We start from the raw sequence: 20,061 nt of genomic DNA, 5'->3' as shown, positions 1-20,061 counted from the left end.
TTTCGGGGTCGAAATGGTTTGGTGTTGGAGCATCGGAGTGTCGAGACATTTTAGTAATAAAGCATTTTGGCATTGGAGTATTTCGGAATGGAAGTTACTGTGTCATTGAAAAATTCCCTTTTGAAACGTTTCAGAGTTGTAGTGTTTTAATGTCGGAGCATTGCAGTGTTGAAGCCTTTTAACATTGAAGCATTTCAGAATGGAAGTACTCTGGCTGTGAGAAACTCCCCTTTGAAATGCTTCAATGTAGAAGTGCTTGAGGTTGGTGCAATGCAGTGTCGAAGGTTTTTAACATTTAAAGCATCTTGACCTTGGAGCATCTTAGGTTTGAAGCATTCCGAATCGTTTTAGAAATAAAATATTTTAGTATTGTAGAAGGCTTTAGCATTTGAGCACTCAAGTATTGAAACATAAGATAAGTAAAGCGCTTTGTGACTAAGTATCTTAACACTGCAACGTTTTCATCTCTTGAAGCAGTAGTCCACTCCTTCGCTCAGAAAGAAGTCTACTCTGTAAGATACGACAAGATGCTGCGTGCCATACATGTATATACAATGTTTAGAGATACATTGTTGGCGAGGTTCGTGTTCTTGGCAGTGTCACGCATTCATTTTGTTTTAGCTTGATGAAAGACACGACATTCGTACAAAACGATTTTATGATTTATGCATCCAATGCGTTATGTGTTATGCAGAAACTACGGATTTGTATGCAAATTCATGTTTTCACAGATACAGAATACGAATTTAAACCCAAATGAAAGTATGCGTCATCTTCTAAACCGGAGGTTCCCAACGGGATCGGTACCGCCCACCGGTGGGCGTTGAAGAGATCTAAGGGGGCGCTTTTGGTCGAAGACAAATTTGGGAGGCGCTGAGGACGCATTCATTTTCATTGCATTCCCATCATCATATTTAGTCGAAAGAGGAGGATTCAGTGTAGTCAATAATTTAGCAACAAAGAAAAGAAACAGATTGTCAATAGTGGAACGCGGCGATTATAAGATTGCTGATGACAAATCTGACACCAAATATCGAAAAATTATTGTCGTTACACCAAGCTCAGCCTTCTCACTAATAATAATATATTAATTTTTTTAACAATATATATTTGTTTATCAAATTATAAACAATACATCAACATGTTATTATCTTTCAATAAAGTAATTTTAATAAAAACCTGTCTTTGTTTTTCGATATATGTATAATGTAGTAATATAGTATATTTCACCTAAAAGAGGCGCCGTCGAATCACTGTTTGAAAAAGGGGTCGGTGGGGCAAGAAAGGTTGGGAACCTATGTTCTAAACGATATAATATGTATATCATCATTGACATGTTATGTATTCTTGCATTTGTGCATATTCTCGTCGATTTTATCATACTTCTATTTTCTATAAATGTACTTCGCGACTCAGAACTACAATGATCACTACAGTAAATAACCGACTTCCTATAAAGTCATTCAGGGTCTAACATCCCTGGCAGTCCTTACACGTATTTAATTCGAGATCGATCGGTCGTCGCTATCGAAGCAACGGCTCGACTCAAAGTTCCCTTCCGATCGACCGTTGACCGACGTTATGGGTAGGATATTTTCAGCATGGCTTCTAAATTCATCGACGGCTGAAAAGTTCGCAAGCCTGTCGGAAAAGCGTCAATCGCTGGCCGCAATTTAGACGAAACGATCAAGCCCAGAGCACTGGATGGACGGAACCTTGAAATATTGATTTGACCGTTGAAGCCGACTTAATCGAGGGTCCGGCACAGAAGCGTCGCTCGTTAGTGCTCGTAAACAAAGGCTGACGTTGAAAATGCACTTTTGATCAAGCCACCGTGGAGAATCCACCGACACCGATGCTTTTGGCGCAGGCGTCCGACTCAATTGGAATTTCATTCGAACCGAGACCGTGCTTTGTAAATTAACTTGCTAATTATCTTTCTATACACATATTTTATTCGTTGAAAAATGTATTTTTGTCAGTCATTTATTTATAAGCTTCCCCCCCCCCCCTAAATTAATTGTAATATCGCTATCGATCCACGAGTAACTTTTGTTTCTTGAACAATTTATTTCCGAAGCAGCGTAACCGTAACATATTTCATTTAAACACGATTACGATTTCCGTGTGTTTTTTTATTTAACATAATTTATCAGAATGCTGCGAACTGTAATTCTCTATCACGTTTAGTTTAGAAGTTAAATTCATTTAAAGTTTGATAATACCATATTTATTTAATTATAGAATTCAAGATATTTTTAAATACAAAAATTGCGACACACGTACTAAGAAACGTTCTTTCGAATGTCCTACATTCTATTAGCAGACAATTTTCCGTTTGTCCCAAAAAAATTCAAAAATATCGAATAAAATTCACAGCTTTTTTCGGACCATCCTAGGTAGGCTTAGCCCCCTCCCCCTTCATTTATTACAATATCGCCACTTAAAAAACTACTAAAAATCGGTTATTTCCCTGCCAGCTGGAGATACGTGACCTCCTTAAATTAAGTGAGAGCGATACGTTACACGACAGGGTTATCCAATTTTTCACCCGTGGTCGTTTGAGTGCCAAGCGCAGCGGAGACACGATCCTTTCTACGTTTTACAACGTTGACGCCCGTCCCCATGAAACGCGACACATTGGCACGACGTTTATGTCGTTGGATACGCCCGGGCACCGACAACACCGTATTCCAATAAACGTCTAAACGCGACGACAATGTGCGTTTCTCGCGCGCCACGGGTCTCGATAATTTCAAGGAAACGAGAAACGATACTGACTTCGCCACGCTCGGGACAAGCGAATGGAACACGACGATAAAAGCCGTTTAAGTGCGCCGAGGACGGAACAGAAATTCTCCAATAGCGAAATTTATTCCCATCGAAGAAACGTATATTTTTATTTAGAAGTTTATTAAACAGTGACTATACTATATAATTCACGAAGGAAAAAATATATACGAGGTACACAAAACGTAATTGACGAATGTATAGGTTTCCAGCATTATAGAATTTATGGAATTGTTATGAAATATGAAATCTCTTCACCCATGTGGCTAACATATTGTTTAGAAATGTTTGTTTCCTAACTAAAACCAGTTCGAATGGATAATACCATAACAAAGTAGAAACAGTGAGTAATGGGAAGACACGTTAGTGAAGTTACATCGAATTCTACGCGCACCAGATAAATTTATAAAACCAATTCTTTCGAAAACGAAGCCTCGAACGAAATAATTTTTATCCATATTTTCGATTCATTTTTGCACGTCCAACCTGCTTTTATTCGATTAAACTACCCGTCCCAAAATAGATTGTATACGTACATGTTAGAAAAGTATACAAACGGCTATTCTGTCGAGTAGCTAAAAGTCCTTACTCAGCAGTCACCATCAATTACAGAAAAACTTTACACTTTGTTCCTTCTTTATTGGAGACAAAATCCATCAGAAGTTATTATAGTACTCGTTGTTTATATCATCGATACTATTAAGAAATGTGATATACATTTCACATATTTTTAAAACTCACTCTATGTATATTTTATATATTTCATATATATATTCATTTCCAATTACTTAATTTGTGTGTTATTCTGGTAAATTTTAGCATTCGTAGGTTATCAGGACGACTCGAAAATGAAACGAATCAAAAGGTAATTAAGTAATAGCTTGTTCGAGACTGCAGAATTATCATCCGTCAACTGTATGTTGCTGGGCTTATTTGAAGTGCAGCTTCAAATAACATCTCATCTCGTTTCACAATAATTGTGCATTTCCGAAATCGCGTTGTCTTGTTTCGCGAAATCAACTGTAAAGTTGATAATTCCGTGCATGAAATAATGTAATACCGAAACACTCTCGGAAATAACCGACGTGTTCCCGGAAATGTAACGTTTGGGAATCTTCCAACAGACGAAAATTACAGATCGCTTTACTTCGTTCAAATTGTGAAACGATAATAACTTCTGAATTAGAACAATAAATACATTTGATCGTCATTTTGCATAACACCATCGTTCGCTATATGTACCAGGTGTAGAAATTAATTCTGTGCATTTATGATTCTAGTTTAAGCAGAAATATTCATTCGTCATTTTCTTTTGTTAGAATAGCAACATTCTGTGTCAACCTAAGCTTCATTATAATGAATATAAATATATAACCTGAGATAAAAAAATGTTGCTTATTCATTGTTCATCATTCATCATATGTTCTTCTAACAGATTACAAGTGTACTTGGTAATTACTAGAAGTTAATTCTGTACCTCTACATTTAATAATTTACGACTGAACGACCTAGAAATAATGGAGAATTATTAGTAAAGATTTAAACGGAAATTATCGACGTTTACTGGGGTCGCGTTCCGTGCAATTACTTTGAACGTAAGCGTTTCAGTAGAATTGCCCCGCCTAAGCCAGACAGGGCGTTGCAAGTGATACGCAAAGGTACTGTTATACTGCTACTGTGGTTGTAATAATCAAAGTAAATGTGATAGCGTATACATAAGCTCGAAGAAGCATACTTTAATATTGAAATATCGTGAATCTTTGGAAATTGTTTATTTTTACTTTCTTCATTGAGGACAGAATCTATATCTATATCATTGATATTAGTAAGAAATATAATATATTAGATTGTTCGAAAAGTTTCTTTCGTTTTATTAATAATTAACACTTTATCTACCGGGCTATTTAGAAACAGACTTTAATTAAAAAAAGAATTTTCTACAGTAGCATATGTAGAAATAACTGACAATAATTCCTCCATATTGATACTGGGTACATTGAAAGCCAAGACTGTTTCCAAAAACTGAACATTGTTCGTAGACAACCATCGACACAGTAAATAAATTCGAATAACTAAATACTACAATTAAAAAGCCTATAAATAGGCTCCCGGTAAATAAAGTGTTAATTCATACACAATATTTTATGCTTTATGTTATAAAACGAATCAAAAGGTAAGATGAGAGATGAGATGTTATTTGAAGCTGCACTTCAAACAAGTCCAGCAACATACAGTTGACGGATGATAATTCTGCAGTCTCGAACAAGCTATTACTTTATAAAACTTACATTACAAAATTGTGTGCAATTCATTTCGCTCCATTGCTGTTACAGCATCAATGTCTAAGAAATTAGATTGTCTACTTATATAAACACTGCCACAGAAAATAATTGAGTGCAACTCACGAAAGAAACTTTTCGGACAACCTAACAGATACATTTAGCATGTTTCATATATAATATATTTAGTATTTAGTGAACTTATATATTGCTATAGAAAATATCATTCAACTGTTCACAAAATTAAATGTTTATTTAAAATGATTCTATACCAACACTTTCGTTCTGCACTGTATAATTGAATAAATTGACCAAAACCCCTCAAGAAACAGCTTGAGAGAGGAGATTGAGTGGCAGAGATGAAACGAGGCGATTAGACTATCGCTTAGACAGTTTAATCTAGGAAGGAGGGCGCGGATGTCGTCTGATACTGTTTCAAACAAGTAAAACTAGAAGGACGACAAGGACCTACGTCGAAGTGTGTCTAGGGATCTTATTTAACTTGTTGAGCTACAAGATCCCTTGTCGCGATACTCAGTGAGAAAGTTTTTGCGGGAACAAATCCCCTTGTGTCAGCAAATAGTCTGAAAAGTGACTACAGTTCTCGATGGAAACATAGCGTGCTCTATACTTTTACAAAGTAAAAATATTATAGTTACAAAAACTTGCGACTAACTAGAATGTTTTCATTATAAAAGTTCAATCTTGTTAACTTAGGGTAGCCATCTGTCGTTAATTTGAGTAATTATAATTTATTTACTTTTTAATTAGCCGTACTTAAGCGTTTTGGCATCGAGAAATTTGACTTTGAAAAGGGAAGCTAATTTTTAAGTTTCCATTGCAATCATTGTCGAAACTTTATCTATCAAATTGTCGATCTGTATAGTATTAGGTATAGGAATTAATTCTGTGCCTATACATTCGATCGTTTGTTAATTTAAGGATAATAAATAAATTATAAATGATTGAACGCAAAGGCACGGAATTAATTTCTACGTCTAATACATCCGTCTTTCGTTCATTCAAACTCACGAATTGCAACATGGATAAATAAGATGGATAAATAAATTTCTTTAAATTCACGTCGTAAATACATAAGTTTGAAAATATGTTCCGTGACATCTTTTCGTTGTGAGTTGTAGTATTCGTGTACAGAGTACTTCTGAGAATTAATCGGTGTATGTTTGTTTCAGGGGCTTCGGAAAACAAGGATACCAATGCCAAGGTAAGACAGATCGACCACCTGATCGACCACCTGATCGACGACCACTTAGCTCGAAAGCGAGCACTCGAAAGAACTTTGGCCACGTTTTGCTTGTGTTTCAGTTTGTAGCTTCGTGGTTCACAAGCGATGTCACGAATACGTGACCTTCACTTGCCCTGGAGCTGACAAAGGAGCCGACTCGGATGTGAGTATCGACGTACAATATTTACATATCTATATATATATATACATATATATATATACCGTTACACACGATTCTTTTTGTTTATTATTCTTCTTTCTCGGCGCAATTTTATCGCGCCTTTCTCTCTTTCGTTCGAAGCCAAGGACATCGTTCTCTAATATCCATTTTATTCGCGGGAAGGAAAAACTTGACTCGATTAGCTCGCGTATCCCTTCTTCTTTCGTGTAAAGTTCGGTATGTGAATAATTAGAAGTGGGTTTTGGGTGATAAAAATTAAAACTGGCTGACAGAGTTGGTTACTTGGCTATTTTTACTTGACTAATTAATCGATCCTGCGATGCAATTGAAAATGTATTTAGTAGTTGCAGATTGTATGGCAGATCTATCCAGTATAGTATTTTTATCGACATGGCTATGAATATTTATCTTGAATTTGATTGTTGGAATTAATCGTAAATGACGTTGATTGATCGCTAGACTAACGCTAAATACACTAAAATTATTCACTCGCGATGATTGACGATTGAATTCATTGTACAGGTTGACGTAAAAGATGTAAGCGGTTAAAAATCAGTTGACTGAGACAAAATGACGAAATTGTTTAATTTCATTTTACGCAAATTGATTGATCTTGAACGATCTGACATCGGAATTTGAAAATTTGAAGTGCCCGATTCAACATGGATCTACCATTTTGAACACTGGAATTTATAGTTATAAATGATTAAATATAAAGGCATACGATTAATGTCTGCATCTAATATAATAACAAAATGACGATTAAACATTTCTACTTAAGCTAGAGTCATAAATGATTGACGATAAAGACACAGAATTAAATTCTACACCTAAAGTGTCCAACTGCTACTGATCGTTAAAGTGTTAATTGCCAGTCGTCGATCATTAATCGTGAATCGTTTGTTCGATTAGAGTTTGTCCAACACTGTCAGCTGCCAGCGGTTGGGTTTCCTTGGTGATTATTGCGTTACGTCGCCCTAGAGCGAGACAGCAGAAAGCATCCTTCTTCGCGAGCGATGTCGACTAAATGCGCGTTAATTAGCGACGCGAGCGCTAAACACGCGTATGAAATATGCACTGGGTAGGTATATGTATATTCACGTACGAGGAGAGTATCGGTAGCTTGCTGCGAACAGGCGTTAAATGGTTAAGGAAGGTCGCTGACTGAATCGATATCGAGGCCACTCTCCGTCGACCAAACCCGCCACCGAGTATATTATTTACGTTACCGGGATCGATTCGATGAATCTTCGATTTATCGACGGTTTTAGAATCGGCACGATTAACCTCTTCGGTACGATCGTCGACTTTGGTCGACAACCACAAAACGAAGACAGGTCGATCGTCGACCAGGCTCACGAAATAACGTTATTTGAAATATTATTTCAAATAATATGTTATTTTAGTTCGATATTATTTTTGTACCTGTCATCACTGTTGAAATGATATTATTTGAAATAATTACTTGAAATAATTGTGAAACTGTTCTTCGAAATGATATAAGGTGAAATCACAAGTATACTCGCTATCAGAAAAATCGGGACACTTCTTCAAAACGTTATGGCGATTTCTAATTTAAAAGCGGTGAAGATAAAATAGCAAAGAATTCTACGTTTGTCATCGAAACTCGAGAACAAATAAATATATTAAAATTTGTTCAAGATAAAACTAATTGAATGGCTTATCTATGTTAAACTACTTGTTTGTTTGATTGAAAACAAATTATACTCACTCAGAGTACTGAACTATCAAACACATGTACAAAATTATTGCGCAACATTTGCATTCGGCCGTCACGTACCGAAAAGGTTAACACGTTCACCGTCATATCGTGTATATCATACCGATCGCTCCTCGATTATTCTCAAAACTTTCCAACAATATGCCAATCGAATTATTTAAAAAATAATTTTGAAATATTTCGAATTCCTAAACATCGAAGGAGATTTTGTTTAATCTCGAGAATCTTAGAAATTTTAAGAATATTAACAGAACGTATTTATTATAACGTCTCGACTTTTTATTTTTGAGTCATCTTTAGAGAATCTACAGATACAAGAATTAAAGTTACAAGTTTAATTAGCTATGAAAGCATGTAATCATTTTGGGAAACATAACAAAGCTTAAAAATGAAATTCAATTGAATCGGCCCAGTAGTATTGGAAATAATCAAGACGATCAAGTTACGTTGTTCACCCGGTATATTATACGAGCGTCTATATAAATTAATACACACACGTCCATGTAACTAGCTCATGCGCAAGACTTGCATTTGTGCAAGACGCTATTGTAACATCACCAAGTGATCTAAATATGAACATTGACGCCGTTAACAGAAGATGAAATCAACACTCGTTGCATATTAGATTGTTTAACAGCTTGTCTAGAATAGAGACAACCGACTAGATGTCGGTTTATTACCAGCTAAACTACGAGCAACCTTTTTGTACCTAAGAGTAAACATCAGAACCAGAAATATTAAATCAGAGCTAGTCAAATAGATTTTGTTTAAGAATTTTTATTTCACACAACAAATAATTGTGGGATGTCAGTGGTTCGATACATAGTAGGCATGTTAAACTAATAAATAAAATTGTTTTTGTTCATTCTTTATCATTTCTTTCATTAAAATAACTAGGATTAGAATTATAAGTATACATTGATATACATTATATGTATACATTGATATACATTATATGTATACATATGTACATATACATATATATATATATATATATATATATATATCAATGTATACTTATAATTCTAATCCTAGTTATTTTATATATATATGTATATATATATACATTATAAGTATACATATTTAATGGACATTTTCCAATGACCAAAGTTCAAAAAATGTGTCGAATAGATTCAACTGCCCGGCATTTTGTTTTTCATCGATCAGAGGTGTTTGATTCTAGTTCGAACGATAGCAACAAAACCATATTTTAATAATCTGTTCGAATTTTTGTCTTCGGATGATCCAATATCAACTTGTCGTGAAGAAAGGGACAAAGATAACACCGATAAAACTTATTAAAATCGAATAACAAAAATTTGTTTTCCTAGTTTAAAATGTTTACTATTATGTGTAAAAACACTGACACTCTACAACTATTCCCGATATAAAATAAAAATTCTCAACAAAATTCGAGACGACTTTTCCAAACCAACAACGAGGCGTCGAATCAACCAGAGCCGCGAATCTATTTTATTTTCGCGCTCGGTTTCCACGATCAAATATCGTTACGTTAACGATGGAAAAGCGATATTCGGTGCAGCCAGGTACACAGGTTAATACCAAGGAAACCCGAAACACGAAATAAGAGAAGGTAACGAGCTAACGAGTCGTTAAAGCCTGGAAATAAGGGCGTAACGAGATAAACGACGAGTAAAATCCTCGGCTGGAGCGAACAGAGGAAAGGACACCCGGGGCTAAGAGCTATATATTTTTCCACGTTTTCTCGCACCGCGCACGATTGGCCTAAGCGTTTTCTGCGCTTCGTTTAACCACGCTTCCACCACGGAATAATTATATGCGGACGAATACGAGGCGATTCGTTGGCCGAAATCGTTCAAACTGGAGCAACGCTCTCGACTCGACGAGTGGTGTTCGCGCGACGATCAACTATTGGTCGAATTCTTCCGATCGAGTGCGCCACTCGACGTCTGCAATCGAAAACTCGACGAGTCGCGAACGTTCCTACCAACATCACCGCGGGAGGAAATTCGTTTTTATTTACCTCTGGGAATACCGACTAAAACGATCAATGTCCTAGCCTAATCTTCCTTGGCCTTGGTGCTGATCTCCTTACGCTTCTGTGCTTCGAAGATGACTCTGTCTCGGTATCCACGAACCCCCGCGTTCCCTGCCATTCTGATCGCTACGATTTCCACGATGACGGCGCGAATCGACTAGTTTTAGGTTCGGTCATTGACGGCGCTTCCAATTCCGGTTAATTCCGCGAAATTTCATTGGAAAAACATCTATTTGTATGCTGAAGCCCGAGTCAATTTTGCGGCGGATAAGACACAAAATCATACAAATAATAAATATAATAATCTCAATTTCAACAAGAATTTGTTTAACCATTTCTTTTTAAATACAGTGGGTGTAGAATGTATTCGTACATCGATCAATTTCCCAAAAAACTTTTCTGTGAAATTGTAGTTTCTTAACTTCTTTTTTTATAATCAATGATATTTTACATATTCTCGGAAGTCTCTAAGATAGATATAATCCAAACAACATTTACTAGTTAATATAATTTGGGAAATTAACAAAAAAATGCGAAAAGTGGGTAAAAGTATATAAGCAATAAGTATTTGTATGATTCTTATGACGAATCATTTAGAGTAGAGTTTGTAACGTAAACAGATTAGTTTATTAGGAATACGTACGAATTAGAAAACATCAAATTTCCAGTAAAGTACTTTTAAAAATGGCTCTAATAGAGGGAATTGAAGATTCCACTTCGAGTAACTAATAATTTAGTTAATTTAACGCTTAGAAGAGTTGCAATAATTATAAAATCAAAAAGAAATCCCACGAAGGAAGTATTATATACTTATAAGTATACAGGGTGAGTCCGAAGAAACTCAGACAGGTGACAAACACGAATGATTGGCTAATGTACAGAGTGATAGGTGTGAGAATGTGTGTGTTTGAGGATACGTGTACGGACGCCGAAAAGGAACGAGTCAGATGGATTGTTCGAGTCGAAAAATAAACATCTTTGAAAGTAATTCCGACATAAGTTAATAAATTACAATGTTACATAGTTTTTTTGGAAATTGATCAGTGTGCGAATACTTTCTACACACACTGTAAATCTAGTTCATATTAGAGAGTTCAGACTGAAAAAGTTCCACTGCTATTGTCGAAAATAGATTATATCAAATTTCCAGTTAGAGTGGAGAACAAAAGTAACGAGTTTATGTTGGGGTGCAAACAGTTTTTGCATTCCATAGTTAAAGTGTTATTTTTCACCCTGCTTTGCCGTTCTCCGGTTTCGAAAATTGGCGCGTTTGGGTGTCGGTTGACGGACACGTTCAATTACCCACAACGCAGCGGTTGCAACTAACGAGCTGAAGGGGGAGTGGACAGTAATCGAGTTGGCACTTGCAGACTTTGAAAGCGGATGATGCTACCTCTGAAAGCCTAATGGGACCAGGGATTCGTTTCGTGGCTTCACGTCCCGTCGAATCGCGAAACTTGGTCGTTTGGTTTCAGTCATCGAGTCTGTTTCCGGCACGATCCGTCTCTAACTCGGATCAAACTTTCACCCTTTAACGCGCGCCATTTGTCCAAAAAGTTACGAACACCCACGAGGGGATAATTTCATTAATTTACGTAAACAACCTAGAATTATCAGGTCAATTAATAAAATTAATAATTTGATGAAGTCCCGTATCCATCGAAACGAGTAGCAGTATAAATATGAAATATGAACTATAGAAATTAGAATATTAGATTGGTCCAACAAATTTCATAATAAATATTTTGTGTTTTCGTTAACGTACATTTTATTTAAAAAAAAAAAAAAAAAATTATTTTTGCGCCAACCTAATCAAATATAGGAATCGTTTAATCGCATAAACATAATTACTTTACTCGTTGAATTCTTGAGTATACTTTATTCGACGAGTAGTTTCAGCCCTTGTTTACAAGCGGATCGATTCGCGACTTTGATCGATCGTTTCGCACGTCTATCGGGGAAACTCGTCCCTTGCGATCAGGACCCTCCATCCACGATATCCTAATCACGATTCCTCGCGCCATATTCCGAGAGTCTGCGTGTGTGTGCACGGTGTAATGGTGTAATAACGCAGGACACCCGGACGAAACATCACTTCAAGCAAAACACCTACAACAGCCCTACGTTCTGTGATCACTGCGGTAGTCTTCTCTATGGTGTCATCCACCAGGGCATGAAGTGCCAAGGTATCATATTAAAAAAAAAACCAGCAAAGAAAACGAAAAAAAAAACGAGGACACGCAACCAGTCACACGCACACAGACCACACGAAATGAAAGAAAATAAAAAAAGGACACACAGACACTGTCGCACATATTGTTAATCGTACAATTTTGTTTTCTTTGGCCCAACGTTTGTTCGTGGTGTTGCTTTATCTTCGTTTTGTACTTCTAATCTTCTTCGTGTTCTTCTAATACGTGTACTCCTTCTTCTTAAATATTTCTCTACTATTTTTCCTCCACCCAACTCTATGTAAATATCTCTTTCGCGAAGCTTGCCTCTCTCGCGAACGTTTAAATTTCTCACGCTCACGAGAGCGACAACTGGGTGCACGTGAATCTCGAAAGTACGATCGAAAATGACAATGGACCCGTTGCGCTTTTTCTCGATTTATTCCCGTCGTACGTTGCGTGTCCAATTTTGTTATAACTGTTTTCGGCCATGAATTATTCATCCCGAAACAAGCTTGATTCGTAACCATGAAGACTGTATAAGGAGATCCAACTCCATACGAAAGTTACTAGAAAAATGTTATCAAAATCCCGAGCTTTAAGTTATTATGAATATTTCTACCACTCGCGGCGCTAGACTACGATATACAGGGTGTCCCCAAAATATTGTAACACATTGAAAAAGGTGGTTCGGGAGGTGATTTGAAACAACTTTTTCCTTAGCGAAAATGTTGTCCGAGGCTCCGTTGAGGAGATATTAACAAAAAACCCCGACCAATCAGAGCGCGCGTATACCACTAGAGCGCCCGCGGGAGCGAAGGCTACGAGCTAAGCGGCCGCGCCCAATGTCCTTCGATGCACGTCGAGTCGCTTGTTCGCGTACAAGCGCGGCCGCTCAGCGCGTAGCCTTCGCCACCGCGGCCGTTCCAACGGCATACGCGCGCTCTGATTGGTCGACGTTTTCTGTTAATATCTCCTCAACGGAGCCTCGGACAACATTTTCGTTAAGGAAAAAGTTGTTTCAAATCACCTCCCGAACCACCTCTTCCAATGTGTTACAATATTTTTGGGACACCCTGTATATATGTCATATGTGTATGTATTATCATATACAGGGTGGTCCACCTAAATATCTCCTCTAATTGTGAGGGTACAAAAAATATTTGTTATGCTATTTGAATGGTTTGAAAAAACCATTCTATTCCAGATTCATTTATATTCCAGATTTCTTTTTTCTAGGTTAATTTTTTTCGGAATTTACAAGGTTATCGATGTCTTTTCGCGTATAAATGTTTAACTTTTTTTTATCGCATCGTGTAGCTGATGCAAAGATACGTTCAGATATGTACATTACATGACCTCGAAATGACCTTTGAGTTCAAAAATTAAATGGTAACGAAAAATTATTGCCTGTCGAGACTTTACAGACGAAGACGTCGTTCGGGAATCTGTAAGAGTAAATAAACTACAAATGACTTCTGACACCGCAGAAATCTGATCATTTTCAAACAGTTCGTCAGTTTATGGTAAAAGTGATCAGTGTTTAAGGCAAGCTGTTCGATTGTACCGAGCGAAACTCCAAAAAAATTACCCTAGAAAAAAGAAATCTTTCGTAATAGAATGGTTTTTTCAAACCATTCAAATAGCATACAAAATATTTTTTGTACCCCCACAATTAGAGGAGATATTTAGATGGCCTTACTTAGGCGGACCACCCTGTATATATATCATATATTATATAATGTATTATATATATGTTATGAATATTTCTACCATTCGCGGCGCTAGACTACGATATACATATATATGTCATATGTGTACGTATTATTATATATATACAGGGTGGTCCATATATATGTATGTATATATGTATATATACATACATATATACATACATATATATGGACCACCATTCATAACTTAAAGCTTGGGATTTTGATAACACTTTTACACTACACAGTTGGAACTCCTTATACAGTCTTCGTGTTCGTAACACATCTAATAAAGAATATTTCTCTTCTCGAAATGGAAAAAACGACGATGTAAATCTTGTAGAATGTGTAAAAAAGAAATATTAAACACGTGTAGAAGTGAGTCGAAATGTAAGCCAACTCTCAGTTCTGAAACTGTTCCAGTAGGGATAAACGCGTCTGAGTGCTCCCACGAGCGCAAAGGGTTAAAGTCCATCCCGTCGAGAGTCTAACCTCCATTGTACTTTCGAGTTTCGCCTGGGCGCCATAAAAGTTATCGGATCGGCTCTCACCGGTAACACCAGCGACAGAAAATGTCGCTTTTGCTGGGAATACAAGAGGAGAGCGATCGAAATGCGATTCTTCTTGTTCTTTCGTTTACTGCAACACATTCCTGTGATGGTGCTTGCATCGAGTACATATGTATACATGGTCCGTGAGAGGCTTTCTCGCTCTGATCCTCGTTCACTGTTGAACAGAGGTCGCTCTGGTTGTGTCTACCAATGCGTGTGCACATATTTTGCGTGTGTATATCGATATACTTACGCATTGTTGACATGCATAGACACAGAGACCACACACACACGCACAATTTCTATGTTCACACAGGAACGTGCATCTGTTTACTACATACTTCTTCCGAAGGTGAAGGAAGAAAATGAGAAAGGGACGATGACTGGGACAGAGAACCAGGGGGAGGAGCAAGTTCAAGTCGGAATTGGACGAACGTTTTGTTTACAATTGCGTATCATGGGTTTCTCGACTGAATAGGTCAGTGTCAATGATTCTTAACCGCCGTACTCTGTGAAATCTGTTAATATTTGTTCTATATAAGTTTTGAAATTACTAGAACTAATCTCGAGTAAAAATTGTTATTAATCGAACTTATTTTAATGTTAAGACTAGCTTTATATATTTATTTAACATTTTTGGATGTAATTTCACTCCACTTTGGTAAATTTTCACCAAAAATTGCAGTAAATACGTTATTAATAATCTAGTCACTTTAAAGATAAGTCAGATACCGCTATTGTAATGAAAAACTCTTAAAAAGAATTCGCTTTGTGGATATGTGGTATTTTGCATTCTAAGAAAGTAACTATATTGGAAAATAAATTTAAAGTCCTCTGTGGCTTCGAATGCACAGCTGGGGTTTATAGAGGTTAAGAATCATCTTTTAACCAATTTCAAAGTTAAACAGGTTAAGAAACATTGAAATAAGTTTTCACGCAATGTTAAAAAAAAAGAAACGTTGCCTAACTCATTTCTGAGAAAACGGAATAAACTTGATCTCTCTTGAGCCCTCCTCCCTTTTCTCCTCCCTTGAAACAGCGTTGACGAGTCTAGCGATGGAAATCCGTCGTTGCCAACCGTTTCCAATTTCTATCGCATGATTTTTATTTCCCAGCGGTAAAAAGATGAGAAATTAATTTAAGAACTCTTTCAGTCACAGAGCTTCTCCGTTTTTCTTTTTTTGACTTTGCTTCTTCAACTGGCAAGCATTAATTGTAACAGTACCGAGACTAAACCATATTTTTTTGTAATTAACTTTTCTCTTCTCCTCGAGAGAAAAATATGCTCACCAGGATGTCCATTAAGGAACGTTTAAAAAATACGTGTACACTATATTCAGTATTCGACAATAAATTTTCATGTATTCTGAAGGACAGTGGAATATTTGTCGTCGAATGTCCATCGCTTGGACGCGTCTCGTTTATTTCTTATCATCACTTTCTCCATTCTTTGTCTCTTCTCTGGAGTTTGCTTCTGTGCGCGTGAGACGTTGTCCTACTCGTACAACTGACCTCTGTTTCTATTTCACCTTCTATATACCGTGTGTGCACAAAACATATTTTTCGTTGGTGTGTCGCGCAACTGTGTACATACATACACGAGTACCTAGCTTGGCCTCTGGATGACGAAGCTTGATTCTCTTTCCGTTTATTTTTCGCGATGCCGTCTCAACGGTCATCAAAATTTCACGACAAGAATGAACGTAGCAGAGCGTTTAAAAAAAATATTCAGTCGAACACATGGGGCCCCTGTTAACCCTTTGAGCAGTACACGATGCAAACGGTGTCAAGAAATTAATATCTACCGATTCGAATGTGTACATCTATCCCTGAAAGTCGTGATCATTAATTTTGTTACATCGTGTACACTTACGTCATGTTTCAGCCAGTTTTATATAGTATGCTCCTGTAAGTTCTGAATTTTTTACCGAAATAGTACGGTCGTTAATTTTCGCCTGGCCTTGATATTTTTACATCCTATATACCATTTTATCATGTTTATCGCGTGAAATTTACTGCGCAAAGCGTTAAAGGCTCTGTACATAACGAACTTCGAAGGAATATATTTTTGATAGACACAGGATTTAGCTGATAAAAGCACGGAGATATCGACTAGATTAGAGGATAGCAAGGAAAGGCTTCAAAAGCAGGAAGCGTTCGTCTGTCGACCCTTCCGAATTGTAAATAGCTCTTCTGCTTTCTTTGTACGATTTGCCCGTGTTAATAATCTGTGTTCCCACCGCTTCTACGTGTTTATCGTCGAATATGTCCTGCACGGCACTTACAATTTTTGTTTACTTTATGTCGAGTACGGAGATGGGCAAAATTGTCACCGAATTCTACGTAGAGAATGAAACCATTGTATTATCGATCAATTTAATCGTGATGTTCGTTCGACCGTAGAAGTAAATTTGTAGTCGTGAAAAAGTAAGAATAAAAAAAACTCGCGAGTACAAAATAACGATAACTGTTTGTCAGTCTCAAACTTTGAATTATTACTAGATTAAAGATTTTATGCATTTATGACGTGCAGTTGTATGAAAAACATACAAAAAATATACATAACGTATGTTGAATATATTCTACAGTTTGTATAATAATATTGTTATTTCATTTTGCATAAGCGCACATACCTTTTAGTTACGTTTAGCATGTATTTACTATATCACTTTGTATCATAAATGCATAAAATCCACAGTCTTACACTAAAAATTCACCTAATTATGATTACACCTTAGTTGTTACTTGAAACTTTCGTCTAGATAAGAATTTTGTCCATCTCTGGTCAAGTGTCACCGCAACCGGTTCTGCAGCGCACGCGTGCGATCATTCCGACGCGTTCTCATTCGCGTAAGTAAGTAAACCGACGCTTTACAAGTGTTTCAAGATCTACCCGTTAAGTCCCGCGCGACACTTTATAAATGGTGCAGACCAATGTTTCTCAAACGGTGGCCCCCAAACCTCTGAGATGTCCATGACGAGTTGCTAGGATAATAAGTAGTTAATTAGTGTATTATAGTGGGTATAGCCAGAGTAAACTCGCAACTGATAAATATAAACATATATATAGAGTCAGTTCCATAAGTATTGGTATACTCTATATTTATTACAGAAATTTGGCTAGATTAAATGATAGGTTTAATAGTTCCAAATAAATTTTTCACTACAACTATGTACACGAATAAACTTTACACATGTATCTATTTATAATGATAATAATACATGTATAGAGTTTGTTCATGTAAATATTTACAGTAAAGAATGTAGTTGGAAGCATCGAACCTATCATATTTAAAAGTGTAATATATCATGAAATTAATTAATGTGTATAATTCCACTGTAAACGGTCCTCCAAAATATTTCGTTCCTCAAAGATAGATAGATAGATAGATAGAGAAAGAGAGAGAGAGAGAGGGGGGGGGGGGTTGAGGAGGTTTGACGTTTGAGAAACACTGGTATAGGCACATAAGCATATGAAAAGTATCCTTAAATCGATTTGGATTTATCATAGGTCGATTGTTAGCTCTGTAAAATAAAGAAGTCATTCTTATTGAGATTTTTGAATCACCTATTATTATTATAGGGGTGATAACGGGCAGGTATGTAATTTTCTAATGTAACTTTTTTTCTATTTTGAGGGCTACCAATTAACGCGTGGCAAGTAGAAATTGGTTGAAGGGCATATTCATATGCTTAGTCGACTATAAAATTTCGCACGAGCAATTTTTTTTCTCTCGTAGACACTTTTATCCGCTCATCCGAGATCCGAACGACAGCATAGGGAATTTTGTCTAAAAATATGGTCAAAAGTCTACAAATATACCGTCTTGTTATTTACTGCAGTCGTACTGATAGAATGTATTGATATTATACATTCGTATCTAAAAGGAACAAATTTTGTTATTGTGTCAGTGAAACTTGATGTATTATCGAAAAAGAATGATTCTATATTTTGTGATATTTTTTAAAAGAATAATCATTTTGAGTGCAAGATCATTCTTATCTTCTTTTTTATTTTAATGGACTTTTTGGATAATTTTTTTGACTATATTGTTTGGCAAACAGTTATCCCCGGATAATTTAAACAAAATTATACTCAGTTCTGTTTACATTTATTCATTCAACAAAGAACTATCAATCGAGAGCTATATCGAATATAGATTTTTGCGTGTTTATCGTTGTATTCCAAAGAAAGTATTATTAATCAGTCGACAAGATTCTTCCGATGCAGAAATTAATTCTGTTCCTCTGTATTTAATTATTTTTAATTCTCGTTTAAACAGATATAGTTTCAACCTCAAGTCTCGACCTGATGGTCTTTGCAATGCATCTACACGAACTTTATTAGCCATCAAATTGCACTTATCGTTATTCTTCTACAATTACTGTAATTTTATCAAGTACACTTGTGAAACATCCTGTATAATAACAAAATGACGATTAAATATTTCTCCTGAAGCTAAACTTATGAACGCTTAAATGTCAGGGCACAGAATTAATTTCTACGCCTAATATGTTACCACTCTCATGATAAGCAAACTTCAAGGCCTCGATTTCGTTTCAATTTTCCGGGAATTTTCCCTATGCATTCCAACGCGAGTCGTCAAGCGCGAATCACGAGTACCCGGGGGAGCAAGAGACGAGCGACTCGTCCGTCAAAAGATTGTCTTCGTCCCCCGCGTCTGTTTCATCAGGCGCCACGCGAACGAGCCAGAACCACGGAGACGCGGTCGCGGTAATAGTTCCGTCGCGTGGAAGAAAAGTTAGGGCCGCAGGACGCCGAGATGGAACACCTACGGCGACGCCGCGAGCGTTGGCGTAGAGAGAGGCGGAGCGGACAGTGAGGTCGCGCGCGGTGGGGATGGCGAGGGCGCATCGGGTTGGAAAAAGAGCGCGGTAGAAATTAATTAAACGCTCGAGTCCGCGGACCTGGGAGAAAAGGCTGGAAAATTGAGAGGCAAGGAGCGCGTTAGAGTCTCCTTTTCCTCGGCCTCTGCCTCTCTCTATCGCGCCGACTCGCTTTCTTTTCGTTCCTCCCGTTGTGCGTCGACAAAAAGGAACCTCAAGAAAGAGTCTCGAGACCGGCCGAGTATCGAATTCAATTTCAAGATACGAGAGCGACTCCATAGGCGTACGAGAAAACGACGCCGTGCTCTTCGGAGGCGACCAGCGTAACGACGCCACGCTGTCTTGGTCCTTCAACGCGGGGCAAACGGATTTGCTCCGCGGGAGAAGATTATTTCCTTCCGTTCAACCCGACCAACTGGAACACCTTTTTATTCTTGAGAAACGTCTCTGACATTTACCCCCGGACACGATTCGTTGGACGAGCTGCTTAAACGGAAATAATTGCGATTCCCGGCCGGAGGA

The 20,061-nt window shown here is 37.1% G+C and overlaps 1 protein-coding gene across 4 annotated transcripts in view; it reads left to right on the top strand.

Annotated features, from left to right (window-relative positions):
- The window catches only part of LOC128878004 (protein kinase C, brain isozyme), a 68,224-nt gene that overhangs the window by 23,266 nt on the left and 24,897 nt on the right, over window positions 1-20,061 (top strand). For 2 of the 4 annotated variants that reach the window (XR_008457331.1, XM_054125746.1), the window contains exons 2-4: window positions 6,263-6,294; window positions 6,396-6,478; window positions 12,332-12,443. Coding sequence is in view for 2 of the 4 variants with exons in the window: in XM_054125746.1 (XP_053981721.1) it covers window positions 6,263-6,294; window positions 6,396-6,478; window positions 12,332-12,443 (227 nt within the window). In the remaining 2 variants the exon portion in view is untranslated. Of the gene's footprint in view, window positions 1-6,262; window positions 6,295-6,395; window positions 6,479-12,331; window positions 12,444-20,061 lie in introns of those variants that run through there. The other 2 variants (XM_054125748.1, XM_054125749.1) reach the window with 2 other exon arrangements.

The sequence above is a fragment of the Hylaeus volcanicus genome, chromosome 6, assembly GCF_026283585.1.
Source record: "Hylaeus volcanicus isolate JK05 chromosome 6, UHH_iyHylVolc1.0_haploid, whole genome shotgun sequence".
NCBI classification, from domain to species: Eukaryota; Metazoa; Arthropoda; class Insecta; order Hymenoptera; family Colletidae; genus Hylaeus; species Hylaeus volcanicus.
Note: the sequence above shows the minus strand (reverse complement) of the source record. Positions and strands in the feature narration are given on the sequence as shown.